Source organism: Emydura macquarii, unplaced genomic scaffold, assembly GCF_026122565.2.
Source record: "Emydura macquarii macquarii isolate MOO-44397 ecotype Brisbane River unplaced genomic scaffold, CSIRO-AGI_Emac_v2 contig_378, whole genome shotgun sequence".
In the NCBI taxonomy this organism is placed as follows: domain Eukaryota; kingdom Metazoa; phylum Chordata; order Testudines; family Chelidae; genus Emydura; species Emydura macquarii.
In genome coordinates, this window is record NW_027130515.1 from 783,128 (window position 1) to 797,743 (window position 14,616).

At 50.8% G+C, this 14,616-nt stretch overlaps 1 protein-coding gene across 1 annotated transcript in view; it reads right to left on the reverse strand.

Moving 5' to 3' along the window:
* The window catches only part of NSD1 (nuclear receptor binding SET domain protein 1), a 104,373-nt gene that overhangs the window by 34,824 nt on the left and 54,933 nt on the right, over positions 1 to 14,616 (reverse strand). The window contains exons 8-13 of the mRNA XM_067535218.1: positions 13,697 to 13,806; positions 10,539 to 10,614; positions 9,926 to 10,029; positions 3,915 to 4,058; positions 3,291 to 3,414; positions 2,820 to 3,020 (exon numbers count right to left, since the gene is read on the reverse strand). Of these exons, the coding sequence (XP_067391319.1) occupies positions 2,820 to 3,020; positions 3,291 to 3,414; positions 3,915 to 4,058; positions 9,926 to 10,029; positions 10,539 to 10,614; positions 13,697 to 13,806 (759 nt within the window). The remainder of the gene's footprint in view (positions 1 to 2,819; positions 3,021 to 3,290; positions 3,415 to 3,914; positions 4,059 to 9,925; positions 10,030 to 10,538; positions 10,615 to 13,696; positions 13,807 to 14,616) is intronic.

A 14,616-nucleotide genomic window follows, 5' to 3' on the forward strand; every position in this document is an offset into this window, starting at 1 on the left:
TAACTGACTGGACCAAAATCTGTTCTTTAGAACAGTGTCCCCCAAATGGTGGGTCATGGGGCCATGCAGAGGAGCTGTAGAGCGAGCCCATCCTGCACTCAGCCTGTGCCTGCCTCACTCTCCAGATGCTGCAACGTGGCAAATGGGGTTGCAGTGCCATTCAGGGCTTGTCTTCACTACAAAATGAAGTCGTCATAAGTTAGGTTGATGTACAGCCACTGACTGATGTGTAGCATTGTGGGACACTGGCAGCTCAGCCCTAGGATGGGGCTCACAGCTGGCTACACTCCAGCTGTCAGGCGGCTCCGGGCTCACAGCTGAGCCCCTACTCCCCTGCGCTGACAGACCGGATATGAGGCTCCTCGCAGGGTCCTCTTGCTGACAGCACTTGCCCCCACCCAGCTCAATTTCACAGCAGGGAGCCTACCAGCAGAGGTCAGTTTCCCAGCTGCTATTATCTCACATTTGGACTCCAGCTCCTGCAGGGGCGGGGGTGGAGGGGGCAGATGCACCGCACAGCTGGAGTCCCCTCCCCTGGGGGGCTGACAGCCAGAAGCCACAGACAGTGAAACTTACAAGAATGTCAATTTCACTGTGATACTGAGCCCTGCCCAGATTCAGAAGCTGGGCCCCAAGGGGCAGAGCTCCTTTTGGGAGCCCCACTGCCACCTCCTGGGAGGGATTTTGGGGAGTAGGGGGGGAGGAGAGAGAAGAACAGCCCGAGCCCGGGCAGCAGCCGGGCTCTTGTTCTCCCTCACTGGGAGGTGGCTGTGGGGGGCGTGGAGGCATCACAGCTGTGAGCCCGCACCCTGCTGACAGCTCAGACTATCAGTCCGGGGCTGGGGGACCAGGGCTCCAGCTGTCAGCCTTCTTGGTGCTGACAGCAACAGCCAAGGTAAGCAATGCAGCCTCTACACAGACACCATGTCATCTGGAGACATCAAGGTAAGTGCTCCGCCTCCCGTGGAGGCGGCGTTATTGTCTCAGTGCAGCAGGCCTCTTCCTTTGGCGGAAGCAGCATAAGAGCGTAGCCACTGACATAATTGGGTCGATGCAAGCTGCCCTTTGTAGTGCTCCCCAGCCAGAAGAGTAGCTGGGACAAACCCGAAAGCACTGCCATCCTGTGCGCCAGGCTGCAGCAGCTGGAGCCAGGAGCTGGGCCCAGCCCCACGCAACAGGAGCCACTGCTGCGGGGTGAAGGCGGGACAGGCTCTTTCCAGCTACCCTCACCCAGGGAGGACCTCTCCTCTCCCCTGGGCCAGGACTAGGGCTGCAGTGCAGGTATGGAGAGCACTGCTGCAGGTAGTCTGCGTCCCCTCAGCCAGGTGAGGAGGAAGCGGTGGCAGAGGATGAGGGTGCTGGCCCATCATTTTGGTGACCCTCCCCCAAAACTGGACCCTGGATGGGTCACAGAGAAAGACAATATGCAACTGGTGGGTCACCTTAGTAAAAAGTTTCGGAACCACTGCCTGAGAAAAAAAAAATATGCACCCCCTCCTTTCGCACCTTCCTCTAAAGTGCCTGGCACCGGCTGCTGTGGAGCTGGCACACCAGACCCTACAGATTACTGGAGAAATCCACGCGTGCGTCCGGACCAGGGAACAGAGTAAGGAGCTAGCAGGTCTGCTCCACGACTAACTTCTTCAAAACGCCAGGTTCTGACACGCCCTGAGGGGGCCGATTCTCTCCCCATCCCACTCCCTTTGTATCGTTCGGGTGGCACAAAGAGAATGGAGATTGGCCGCCTCCCCAGAGCAGTGCAACTGTCTCCATGCCACACTCCCCACTGCCCCCAGCACAGGCAGCATGTCTGGGGTGGGGAGGTGAGGCTGGAGCAGGTCACCACAGCTGGAACAAACAAGAGCAGCACTCAGGAGCAGGAAAGGTCAGAGAATGAAGATGCCATAATCAGTTCCTTTAGAGCCCCACCTCTCTGCTTCACTGCACCTAACCTTGGCACAGCAAAAAGCCTGGCCTGCTCCTCATGGAGCTGCTTCCTCGTTGTCCTGTGCTGCTGGAAGCGGCACCATCTGCAATCTGTGCAATGGAGGATGTATGTGGAAGGACGATTTGGAAAGTTTCCTTCTGGCTTTAGTATCTCATGAAAACAACTAAAAGGGACCATGGTATCACTGGGCCAGGAGAGTCGAATGTTGAAACAAACATGAACATTTCAGTTGCAGGAGCGACTGGGTCTGTCTACATGGTATTGTAACCCAGGTCTGTGGGACCTGGGCTTGTGGACTCGATATTTCCAAGCCCACACTCGAGTGTCCACAATGCAGTGTAAACCTGGGATTACAATTGCTAGACCCCGGTCTCTCAGCCATGCTAGTGCATCCGCACTGCACTATATTGCTTTTCTGACTCAGGTCTGTGGCTTGTCCCATGTCCAGATTGCAAACTGATAGCGCTTGGACCTGAGTTTCAATGGGACTTGAGCTCTGACCCACCTCCAGCAGCGTCTTAGGACCCAGGTCCCGAGTGCTTGCTGACCTGAATCAAACTGACGTGTGTGTGGATGGAACCGGGCTTGGGCTCGAACCTGAGTCAGAGCCCAGACTCAGTGTGCAGTTAGACATATCTCCAGAGAGCAGCATATTCACAGTCTGACACCTTCCCCGCTTGCCTGAGTTACACTGCTCCACGGCAAACGTGACACAAAGAAAGATTAAAGAACAGGCACAGCGAGGGAGACACCCAGCACCTCAAGCTGCTCCAAAACTAAAGATGCTTTGGATGCAAAGAGAGGAAGAGGCGCTCCTGCGTTTCCTTCACCACCAGCCCCAGCAACTCCAGGCACAGCAGGGTTTCTTTACCTTTCGATGCAGAAAGGTTCGCTGGGTTAGCAGCATGACAAGTCATACAGATGTGCAGTGAGCATCGGAAGCCCTTGTTCTGCGTGACTGTGGGGGGATACTTCTGCACGCACTCTTCATGGTAATACTTCCCACACAGGGGCAGCAAGCACCGTCTCACATCCTCCCCACTGCACTTGCACACAAAGCAGGTATGGACGCCTGGAGGAGAAGAGCAGAAGAGAGCACCAGTCACATGACAAACAGGACGTACTCCCCGAAAGAAGAAGTTATTACCGCCAACCAGACTGGCTGGCTCCTTATTAGCCCCCGGCCTGGACTGCACAGCTTCCCGACCCACTCCACACTAGCACCTCGCCACTGGTCCACACAGCAAAGCTGTCCCAACTCATGCCTTCCGTGACTGGAACGCTGGAAAGCGGCCCCATGCGAGCCCCCAGCGAGTGGCTGCCCTCCCACGCGGCACCATACCTGTTGAACACTCATTGCAGATAAACTTGCCCTTCGGCATTTCTGAGAGCCCGAGGCACTGCAGATGGAAAGCACCGCAGCACTGCGCCTCACACAGCAACAACTCCCCCGGCTTCTCACAGATCTGTGTGGGGAGGGAAGGCAGCGTCACTTCGAAGGCAAACCACCCTTGGCCAGCTACACACAAGGCATGCAGTTTGCAGGCTGGCTGAGACAGCCATGGGCAAGCTCTGCAGGAACGCTGCTGTGGCTTCCCTTCACGCCAGCTCACGGAGTGCCGCTATTACCACTTCTCCCTGGGCCGCCGTGGGGAGGCCATGGCTTAAATACCATCTCCCTTCATTCCCAGCCAGCGGGCTCCCGCCCCAGCTGCAGGAAGAATGTGCACACTGAGCTCTCTGCACGAGAAGAGCAGCCATGCAGCGTCTAGCCAAAGGGAGCTGCAACGTGTCCGTTCAGTGCAAGGCACATTAGTAAGGGAAGGACAGCCAACGCCTCCTGACAAGAGGGGAGCCCGAGACCGTTAGTTACTCCACAGGACCCATTTCAAGGCTGTCTCGTTAGCCAGGGACCAGCGTGCTGCACGGGGGTGCTAAGGTTCACCCAAAGATCTCCGCTCTCTACCTGACAAACATTTTCCTTGAGGGCTGCTCCTCCTCCGCGCTCCCCCTGCATCTTTCTGGACGAAGGCACTCCATGGTCAATCTCAGACCCGTCCTCATTGACCTCCTTGGGGCTTGCGGCGGACCCATGAACAGGTATCTCTCCCTTTAAAAAAGAAATCCAGAGTGTGGACTGTAAGTATGCCCTGGCCCACCCTCTGGGCTGAGCGTCTGGCTATCAAGCATGTACAGATTTTCAGCCGGGCTGCAGGCAGTGCCTCTAGGTCTCCTTCTGCCTACAGAGGGCCCCTCTGGGACTAACTCCCTCCATACTGTTCCGGTTTCAGGAGGGAGGAAGCTTTGGTTTGCACTTTAATTTGGCTCATCAGTCGCCCACGACCCCTCTTTACGGGGCGCTATCTGGATTAATTCTGCCCCATCCCGCCCTGGATAGAAGCACTCTGTTTGGTGCGAGAACAGTCCTGGAACCTCCGCTAATACCCAGAAAGCGTCCTCAAGGCAGTGCGTCCGCGTTCCGCTGGAGGAGATGCAAAGGAGCAGAGTATGGTAAAGAGCGACCGTTCTTTCATTCTGCAGGTGCGTGCACAGTAACACGCTGACAGTATTTTAACTAGGGAGACTGGCTGCATCCACACTAGAGAACCAGACTTCTAGAAACTGAGCCGGTGGAACTGCACCAGAGCAGTGAGTCCACCCCAGCCATCTGGTTTAGGACGTAGTTCTATTCTGCATCCACACACAATCCTAGATTCTAAGGTCAGAAGGGACCGTTCTGATCATTTAGCTTGATCTCCTGCATAGCACAGGCCATAACTTCCGGCGGCACTAACGCATCTTTTAGAAAAAAATCCAATCTTGATTTAAGGCCTTCAAATGATGAGACTCCAACACCTCTCTCCTCACTGAGCTAAGTCAACAGTTCCTGTCAGGTCCTGAGATGAACTTCCAAATCAGGAAGGAGAGACCAGCTGGGTGAGGTAATAGCTTTTATTGGACCAACCTCCGTTGGCGAGAGAGACAAGCTTTGGAGCGTACACAGAGCTCCTCTTCAGGTCTGAGGAGGGCCTTTCTGTACCTCCGTGGGGAGCTGGCCCCAACACTACAGTGCCAGCCACAAAGAAAGGAGAGTTCCAGTTCTCCTATAGAAGCCAGGTACCTGACGAGCTCCTAATCATCTGGGCACCTGCTCGGTTTGCATGGCAATTCATCCAGTGGTGCAGGGGCATGGGATCAAGATAGCAAATGTGCCTGAGATTGCCGAGGGGTTTGAGGAACTGGGCTTCCTGAACTGTGTTGGAGCACAGGTGTATGCTATGTGCCTATTCTGTGCCCACTCTCATCAAGCCCAGAAAAGCTGTCACTCCATGGTGGTGCAAGCCTTGTAGCTGGTTCCTACACGCAATAAAAGGGCCTGGCAAAGGGCATCACATAAGCAGTTTTGAGAACTCTGCTCTTTTCAGAAGCAGACAGACAACCCCCTCACTCCAGCACAGACAGCAAGGTGATCACAGAATGCCTCGGCTCCCCTGGCTCCTGAAGCCAGCCCGAGTACATACACTCAGATGGTGGTTCATCTGCACACTCAGCAGGCACAGGATGGTGGTCAAGTGTGCACCTGGAAAGCTCAAAGCAAGTGGAAGTTGCTGCTGACATGCAAGGGCAGTCAGGAACACGCGGAGCCTCACAGCTGTCTGCTGTATTCTGCAAATGCGGAAGTAAACTTGCAGCAAATTATTCACAGCCAAACTGAAAAGCAATACCACCCAAAGCTGTGACCTAGGTGAATGCTGCTTGCACTTGGCGTGCAAATAAAACCAGAGACACTGGGCACAATTTCTGTCTGGGCAGAGGAAGCAGTGGGGATGGGTTATGTTGAGGTACGAGGCAAGGAAAAGCGAATGTTAGCGTTCCCTGCTGTTAAATATCATTGCTAGAGCTGCAGGTTTGTCACGGTGATAACAATGTCACAGAGACTCTGATTTTCTGTTTGTCTGGGACTTTTCTTGGTGTCTGACTTTACTTAAGCCGTATTTCCCAAATGCTGGGCCGCTGGCCTGGTGCAGAGCTACGGGTGAACCTGGAGCGCAAGCCTCTATCACACCTCCCCTGCAGTGGTGGCTCCTTGTCCTGTGAAGCTAGATCTAGCTCCCTGCTCTGGGAACTGCAGCCTGGTGCATGGATGGGATTACAGTGCTGCTCAGGTTTCATCTGACCACCCTCTGCCGTGACAGGGCACAGCTGGGCCAAGGCTGAGTAAGTGGCACTGCGAACTGGCACACAGGACTGCACACTCAAATTTGGCCCAGCTGCCCTTCTGTCATCATGACTGAGGGGTGAACTGGGCCAAACCTGAGAGGCACGGCAACCCTGTGCACCAGGTTGCAATGGCTGGAAGGGGAAGCCAAGCCCAGCCCCATGGGACAGGCGCTGTTGTGGGTGAATGCAGGGCAGGTTCAATCTCCAGACTCCTTCCCTCCTTCCTCCCCAGGCCAGGATTAGGGTCGTGGTGCGGAGGGCAGAGGGTGCTGCTGGGGTGCTCAGTGTCCCCTCGGTGGGGCAAAGGGGAAGAAGGCGCAGCGGCAAAGGAGAAGGAATCCGATGCTGGCCTGTTGGGGCTGCCCCCCATGACTGTGGCCCCTGGGTGGGTTGCAATACAAGACAATATGAAGTTGGTGGGTCACTATACTAAAAAGTCTGGGAACCACTGTAATAAAATGGATTGAACTTGAATACTTGAAAAAATGCGTATTTTATTTCAAGAGGCACAGAGTGGAATTTTCCTACCTGTGACTTTACACACCATTTCCCCAAAACCCTTTGGCACCCACTAAATGTACTGTGACTGCACTGTGATTTTTGATTAAAAACATGCCATGACAGATCTGCAGCCCTAAGCACTGCTTCCTTCGCTAGTGGGTTTCTCCCTGCACAGATGCCAGGCTTTTCATTTGAGAGATTTATAAACTTACGTGAGTTTGCATGAAGGAAGCTCTGGAGCAGTGACGTAGGGATGTACTGACGGTACAGCAAAGGAGGTGACCGAGATAAATGGTGCAAATCTTGTTTATTGAGACAACCAGCAGCAACAAACTAGAGCAAAACCAAACTACTACACAACATGCACTTTTGCGACGATATGGAGTACGAATGCGTGCCCTGGGAAGTCGGATTCTCTGTCCAGTCTGTTGGCAAGGATGGAATGCCCTGGGAATGCCCAGGAAGAAACAGACCAAAACGCACTGCTACCATCCTGTAGCACAGCAGCACACAAGGAGGAGGAGATGGAACGTACCGGACAGGTGCATGGGCCTGTTCACGGGATTATGTCGCTAGTTGCCTTTGAATATGCTTTCTCAGGCGCTCATTCCTTTTGGAACGCTTGCTCCTGCGTCCTTCTCTGTCAGGAGTCTCAGTCCTCTTCCTCACACTGTTCTTGGCTTTCCAATGCCATTTGGCTTCTTCTTTCTTGAAGCTGCCCACAGCATCAGAGTCCCCTTTGCGCACCCCCAGCAGCTCCAAGGACAGATCTTTTGATTGTCCATTTCCCCCAGTGACTGGTGAAGCGTTTAGCTCTGTGATATTCTCAGATGCCTGATCCCTCTCCTGCTCAGCGATGGTCTCAGTGCAGCAGTGGTCCCTACAGCGAAGGAACAGGAGACTGTTAATCCTGGAAACCTTTGGAATCCCAAGGAATGCAATAGTTTCGTTCCTGCTCACTTTGGGATTCCAATGCCACTCTCAGGACCTAGCTGGGGTTATTCTCCTGGATAACGTATGAGGACATGCTCAAGGAGCGGGAGAGGGGGCAGCCATTTCCCTGAGGGAGCTGGAAATTAGAATTACTCCTAATTTGATTAGTAAAGCCAGTCATCTATCTTGGCAAGATTACCAGAGATTGCTCTGAAGTCTGGGGGGAGATTCTCTCTGTTAGATTGCTGCCCCTTGTTTGCGGACAGCCACTGAGGGCTGTAGATGGGGCCATTATTCCAACCCTGTTGCCCACAGCTGACCTCGAGCGGTTTGTGCGCAGTAATGCTTATGCCTGCGTTTCATGCCGTAAGTGGAAAAGCAGTATGAAACAGGCCTGCGGCTAGATAAGAGCAGATGAATAGATCATGGCCTGGGCTTGCGTGGGGCCAACAGAGACAACATAACCTCTGGGGGGAGCACTTCTGCCTGGACAGCTCCTGTGTTTCTGGGTTTGACCTCAAAGCCCATCCTGCCCGGCTGCCATTTTGAGTCCAGGCACACGCATGCCTATGCCAATCGCTGTATGCCGTGGGCCTGGGACATCTGCTCCAACGTGGAATAATGCTCCCTGCGGCCAAATGTAGAAGGAGTGGCTGAACCTGGCGGAGCTGAGCCAGACGGGCAGGGGGTGGAGCAGGCAGCCATGTGCGCTCAGTGAGGCTGCAGCTGCCCATTTCTCACAGTGTCCTCCCAGGCCCTACGTCTGCAAAACCAGCCCTGATCAGGGACAGCAAAGAACAGCCACGTACCTTGTACAAAGGACAGGCCTCTCTTCCCGAACCTTCACCGCTGTCTCTGGCATGTTCCCAGGCATGGCCTGATCCTCGACTTGCCCACGCCAGCACCGTCTCCCTGCCCTGCCTGGGTGCTCTCCAACAGGATGTCAGGCTCCACAGGTGGGGAGTGCAGAAAACGGAGTCTTGTTCAGCATCAAAGGGGCAGGTTCCCCTCTCTGGCCCGGAGCAGCTGTCACTATTCCAGACTTTCCTGTAATGGACCTTCAGCCCCTTCATGTTCTCCCAACACCGTGCACCAGAGCGAGGGATGTCCTGCTGGCAAGCCTCCTGGACATCCACTCACCAACCAGGGTATTCTGAATGAGAGTTCAGCTGCAACGGGAGCTCCTTGTCACCCGAGACACTCGCAAGTGTCCCGCCATCTCTCGGCCCAGCTGGCAGCATGCTCACAGCACAGCTGCTTAGAGGCATGCTCTGGAACTGGCTTGCGAGAACACAGCAATCCCAAGCAGCGGAAGCAGCACACGCCCAGGCCAGTAGAATTCAGAAACTGCCCCAGAAAGGCCACCTGTGCCATGACCGGGGCACTGCGAGGCAGTGGTGGGAGAACTACTTGCACACCTGTGCTCGCTATCTCCACTAGTCCTGCCCCAGGGGAGACTGCCATGGCAGCGGGCAGCAACGTGCTGAGCCTTGCTCAGACAAGCTGGGTGAACAGCTATGAACCACCGGGAGCCATCACAACAAATGGCTCCTAACACGCATCCTGACAGTACAGTGAACTGCTCAACTTGTGTCACTAGAAGGGGGAGGTCCAGAGGTGACCCTCCCCTCCCAGGAAATGTTTGGTGAGACCTGGCTCATTTCTAAAAGGCAAACTGTGGCTGCAGAGATATCGTTATGAGCCGTCTCTGGCAGGTGTGTTCAAAGTATCCAGAGAAGACGGGGGGATCACTTCAGACTGGGGACAGAGCTTTAACAGGAGGTTCCCGGATAGCAAACAAGAGACCTGGCCTCATGAATGTCTCTGCGTCCTCTGCCATAACTCTGCAGCTAATGCTAGTGCAGAACACAGATGAGAGGAGAATGCAACGTGTGACATCCACACTCATATTGCACATCAATGAGCAAGAAGGCAGGATTCCCTGAAGCAGCAGCCAAGGTCTCTTTCATTTGAAAGAAAACCCTTCCAAACTGGCAAAGCAAAACTCCCAATGATATTCAGCTGTCAGTGTTTAGAACCGTCTCTCATGGTGAAATTAGCTGAGCAATCGCCCCAAAATTAAGCCCAAACTTGAGTGGTCTCTAAAAAGCAGTTGCTAATTCAAAGAGATACGTTCAGATTAAACTCAGAGCACACACAGTTGCATTCGTCAGAACAAAAGCCCTATTTAAAGACTTTCTCTCCCACCCAGCCAATCAAATGTTGCGGTTTATGGTTTTCACACCATACTTTGCAGAAGGACAGGCAAGGTTCAAGGGATTCCTTGATAAAGTTTGCAGCACCTCGGAGAACTAGCAGTACCTCAGAACTGGGATCGTCCGCCCTCCCTTTCTTGTACTGCGCTGGGGCTGACGGGTATCGCTGCCTCTTGCGCTTTCTCTGCTTCTCCGAGAGTTTGTCAGGAGCTGATGGGAGAGACACATGTCAAGACAAATGGAGAAATAACAGTTCTCCTGGTCACATGCACTGCAGTGCATTCTGCATTTCATGTTGGTAACCTCAGAATCTGCCCCGCTGCACTAGTGGATAACTAGGCCAGTATAAACTTGCAGTCAATGCCTTGACATACAGCTCCCAAATGGCTGTCCTGGTGACACCTCCCGTTCCTGCAACCCCTCCCGGACCAGGGACCTGTGAACCGAGATCTCATATTGGTTTTAGCCTTTCAGCAGAGAAGCTCAAAGCCATGCCTGCTCTCCTGAGATGCAAGTGGGGAAGCACAAGAAGCTAGCTCAAAGCACCGTAAGATGTTTAGATATTTTAAGTTATCAATGCTGATAAATTGTCCCCCTTCTCTAAGTGTTGTAACTAAATTTCCCTTGACTTTGGCTACAAGTGTCATCTCCAGGGAGGGGAAGAGAACACAGCACAGATCATGCCCAGACACGGCACAAGAAGCTTAACATCTTCTTACCTTCTCCAAGATCCAAAAACTGGGGCGTGGAATAAAATTCGGAAAGGTCACTCTCCAGAGGGCCAGCATCAAAACACTGGGGATAAAGAAGATTGATACAAGTCACCAGTGCATTCAGACACCAGCAGGGAGATGTGTTCTCCTGAGCCACTCAATCTGGAAGCTTTTATGAACCGCTGTTACAAGTAATGTCTCAGACTCCAACTAACAAAGAGATTAGAGAAAAACGGGACCCTCTAAACTTTCCATTCACTTGCTTTGCCTTGGATAAATCTTCATATACAGCTAGTCCAGAATGGCTGGACAGCTGGAGTACCATGGTTTCTGCTTATTAGGCTGACTGTGGCATCTCATTGGTTCCTGGTGCTCCCCCATCTGTTTATTGAATCCACCTGTTGTCCCCTCATCTTACACTTCGACAGCGAACCCTTTGGGACAGGGCTGGTCTCTCTGCCATGTGTCTGTACAAGGTTTAGGACAACGGGGCACTGATCTCATGCTGCTACCACACCACTCAACATTAACAATCCCTTCCACCATCCCCTGTCATCTTGGGGGGCTTCACACAGCAACGAGAGAGAGAAACAGCTTTAAAATAGGAAAACGTGATGGCAAACCCACACTGACTGGCAAGGACTTCTAGTAGGCATGAAACCTGAAATGCATGCACAACTCTGATCCCCCGGGTGTAAGAAAGATGAAATCAAACTGGAACAGGTGCAGAGAAGGGCTACTAGGATAATAAGAGGAATGGAGAACCTACCCTACAAGAGGAGACTTAAGGAGCTTGGCTTGTTTAGCCTAACCACAGGAAGGCTAGCGGGAGACAGATTGCTCTCTATAAATACATCAGAGGGATAAACACTAGGGAAGGAGAGGAGCTATTTAAGTGAAGGGCCAATGGCGACACAAGAACAAATGGATACAAAGTGGCCATCCAAGAGCAGAGGTTTGAAATTAGAGAAGGTTTTAAAATCATCAGAAAAGTGAAGTTCTAGACCAGGCTTCCAAGGGAACAGTGGGGACAAAAACTCACTTGTTTCAAGACTGCGCTTGGTAAGTTTATGGAGGGGGTGGCATGATGAGGTTGCCTACAGTCACATGTGGCTCATCTGTGACTGCTATTGGTGGATATCTCCAAAGGTCCCTGAAGATGGGACGGGCTCCGAGTTACTACAGAGAATTCTTTCCCAAGTGTCTCACCCACTGAGCGCCAAGGCTCCTAGAAATCCGTTTGCCATAGAAAAATGTGGAATTTGCTTTTTTACTTCGAATCTTTAGTTTTTACATTTTGTGAAAAAATAAAAACAAATATTAACTAAATTTTGCTGAAAGTACCAGAGTCACATTCATTGTGTGCCACCCTCCCCCTGGCCCCTCTTGTGGCTGATTTCTGAATGCACTTTTGATTTACATAGCTCAACATACTCCAATAAACAGCTTCCAGCATATAGAGATTGCTCAATGGCGTATAGTGGCTCGTGTTTTAATGATCTCAAATTTCACTTCAGCCTCCACACGTGAGTAATTAAAGTTATGAAAAGATGCCAAAAACTGATGCCAAAAGATGCCAAAGACCATGTCACTGAGTTTGGCCCGGACAAATTTCATGCTGATGGTACGGTGCTGTTCTGTACTGTATGAATCAAGGCTGTGAATTATGTCTGAAGGCAGGAAACTGTAGAACACATGGAAAGCGCTAAACAACCGAATGAAAAGAAACAAAACCAAGAGGCTGAAATAGCAGGGCATTGACAACAGTAAAGAAACAATGCACTGTGAGTGGATCCTTCTATTAATTTTATTTTATAATGAAGGATGGCACTGGCAGGCTTCAAACTTGCTTAAAAATGGTAAATGTAACAAAAAAACACTGTGTCCAACTGATATATATTGTGGCTAGGGAAACTAAAGTTTAGTGTTTCATTTTAATTGTGGAAAAATGCGAGGGTTTTTTTTGGTTTTTTAAATCGGAGAATTTTGGCGTTTTTTTAATCATAGAAAAGTAGGATCCCTGCTGATCGCCACGCTTGGAGTTGGAAAGGAATTTTCCCCAGGTCGGATTGTCAGGGACCCTGGGGGATTTTCACCTTCCTCTGCAGTGTGGGGCATGGGTCACTTGCTGGTTTGAACTAGAGTAAACGGTGGATTATCTGTAGCTGGAAGTCTTTAAATCATGATTTGAGGACTTCTTCAGTGACTCAGCCAGAGGGCCTGGGCTATTGCAGGAATGGGTGGATGAGGTTGTATGGCCTGCGTTGTGCAGAAGGTCAGACTAGATGATCATGATGGTCCATTCTGGCCTTTAAGTCCGAGTCTTTTTAACTCGTTTTTTAAAACCACGTTACCTGGTGAACACTAGAGACAAACGAGTGTTTTTCCTTAAATATCTGAATCCAATACCACAGAGAGCAACTGGAATATTTAATACCATCAGAACCCCATCAACTTAAAGTGCAGGTTTGATGAGATCCAGCTAAGACACATTCTGATGTTCACCAGCTCACAGAGAAGGGTAATGAGAGAAATGTCATCCCCTCTTCAGAGAAAATTTGGCATATGGAAATTCTGGGATGAGGACCTCAGAATCGAGATCAAGCAGCAACAGAACAGAACACGTGAAGACTCCCTGCTCTCCAAAAGGAAAAGCCTACTGCAGAGCATTTCCACTTGTGTGTCCCTGGCTAGCTTCCTGGAGTTTCCTTTGCCAATGCAAATTAAAGAGGAGAGATGTTTCACAGCAGAAACTATCCAGTGCTCATAACAACCAAAGCTGTTTCCCTCCTTATCTCGCTTTAATAGTTTTATTCACTGTAACATGCAGAGCAAAATCTGGTGACTCAGCACAGGGCTCATACGACTAAACATGACCTAATTCTGAGAGGGTTTATTAATACTGAACCCACGGCTGGAAAGGAATGCCCATTGGGATGAATTTATAAAGGAGAGTTTGTGTAACACGTTCTGAATCGATCTACACTGAGCATCTCCTAAAAATCATGAACTCTCACCATAGCCCAGGACAGACTGCTATCCAAAGAGTCTGAAATCCACATTATATAACATTTTATTTCATATCTGCAATCAGCTACAGACAGAAGCTGGTGTCTGGCATTTAATTTCTATCTAGCATTCAGGATCTGCTGGAAGGAATGTACCTTCTTTGGAGGAGTCCACCCCTCCTTCTTTGGCATAAACACAGCATCCAAATCATTGGATTCCAGGAGCTTCTTAGTTGGCTTCCTCTGACGCTTCCTCTCCAAGCTCCCTGCAATAAAGTTCTTCTTGTTAGGAAAATTACAGTTTCTTTAACTGGATTCAGACTAACAAAATCCATTATCAGATACCAACTGACATTTAAAATCTCATCCACTTGCCACATCTTGTATTTTAAACTGTAAGCTCTCACAGGCAGTGACTATCATGTATTTTACATTTGTGGCACACCCAACATTCTGGACATCAACCTGGTTGTGGTCTCTAGGTTCGGTCACAATATCGATGTTTAAACAACCACATCAAACTCCCAGAAAAACCGTACCTAGCTGTCAGTTAAGACTGCATGTCCCAGCAACACAGCTTATAAAGAGCAAAACAACCAGCCACTACATCACTTTACAGACCATTTAAACACCACTCCCCAGATCCCCTTCTCCACCTCAGCTAATTTCCTTCCGCCACCCACAACCCGGGTATCTCCACCTTCATCCTGAACACCAGCTGTCTGCACTGGTCCTGTGTTCACATGTTACCATCGGGTTGGTATGGCTTAAAAAATTACATTATGTGTACTTCTATATTTGATTCTGTATTGGTGCATTTAGATGAGTGAGGGTCCAGCTGCTGGTACAAGGCCCCAAAACTACAATGCTTCTGGTCTCGCAATCATGGTAAAAGATCAGCTCTAACCCAAGCACCTGCCTCGTACAGATACAGCAACTATGCTATGATTCTGTTTATCCAAAATGTTTTGGAGACATCAAAACACTTTCAGACTAACAGAAATATAACTGCCGGAGTTCTGTGGCACCTTAAAGACTAACAAATTTATTTGGGCATAAGCTTTCGTGGGCAGAAA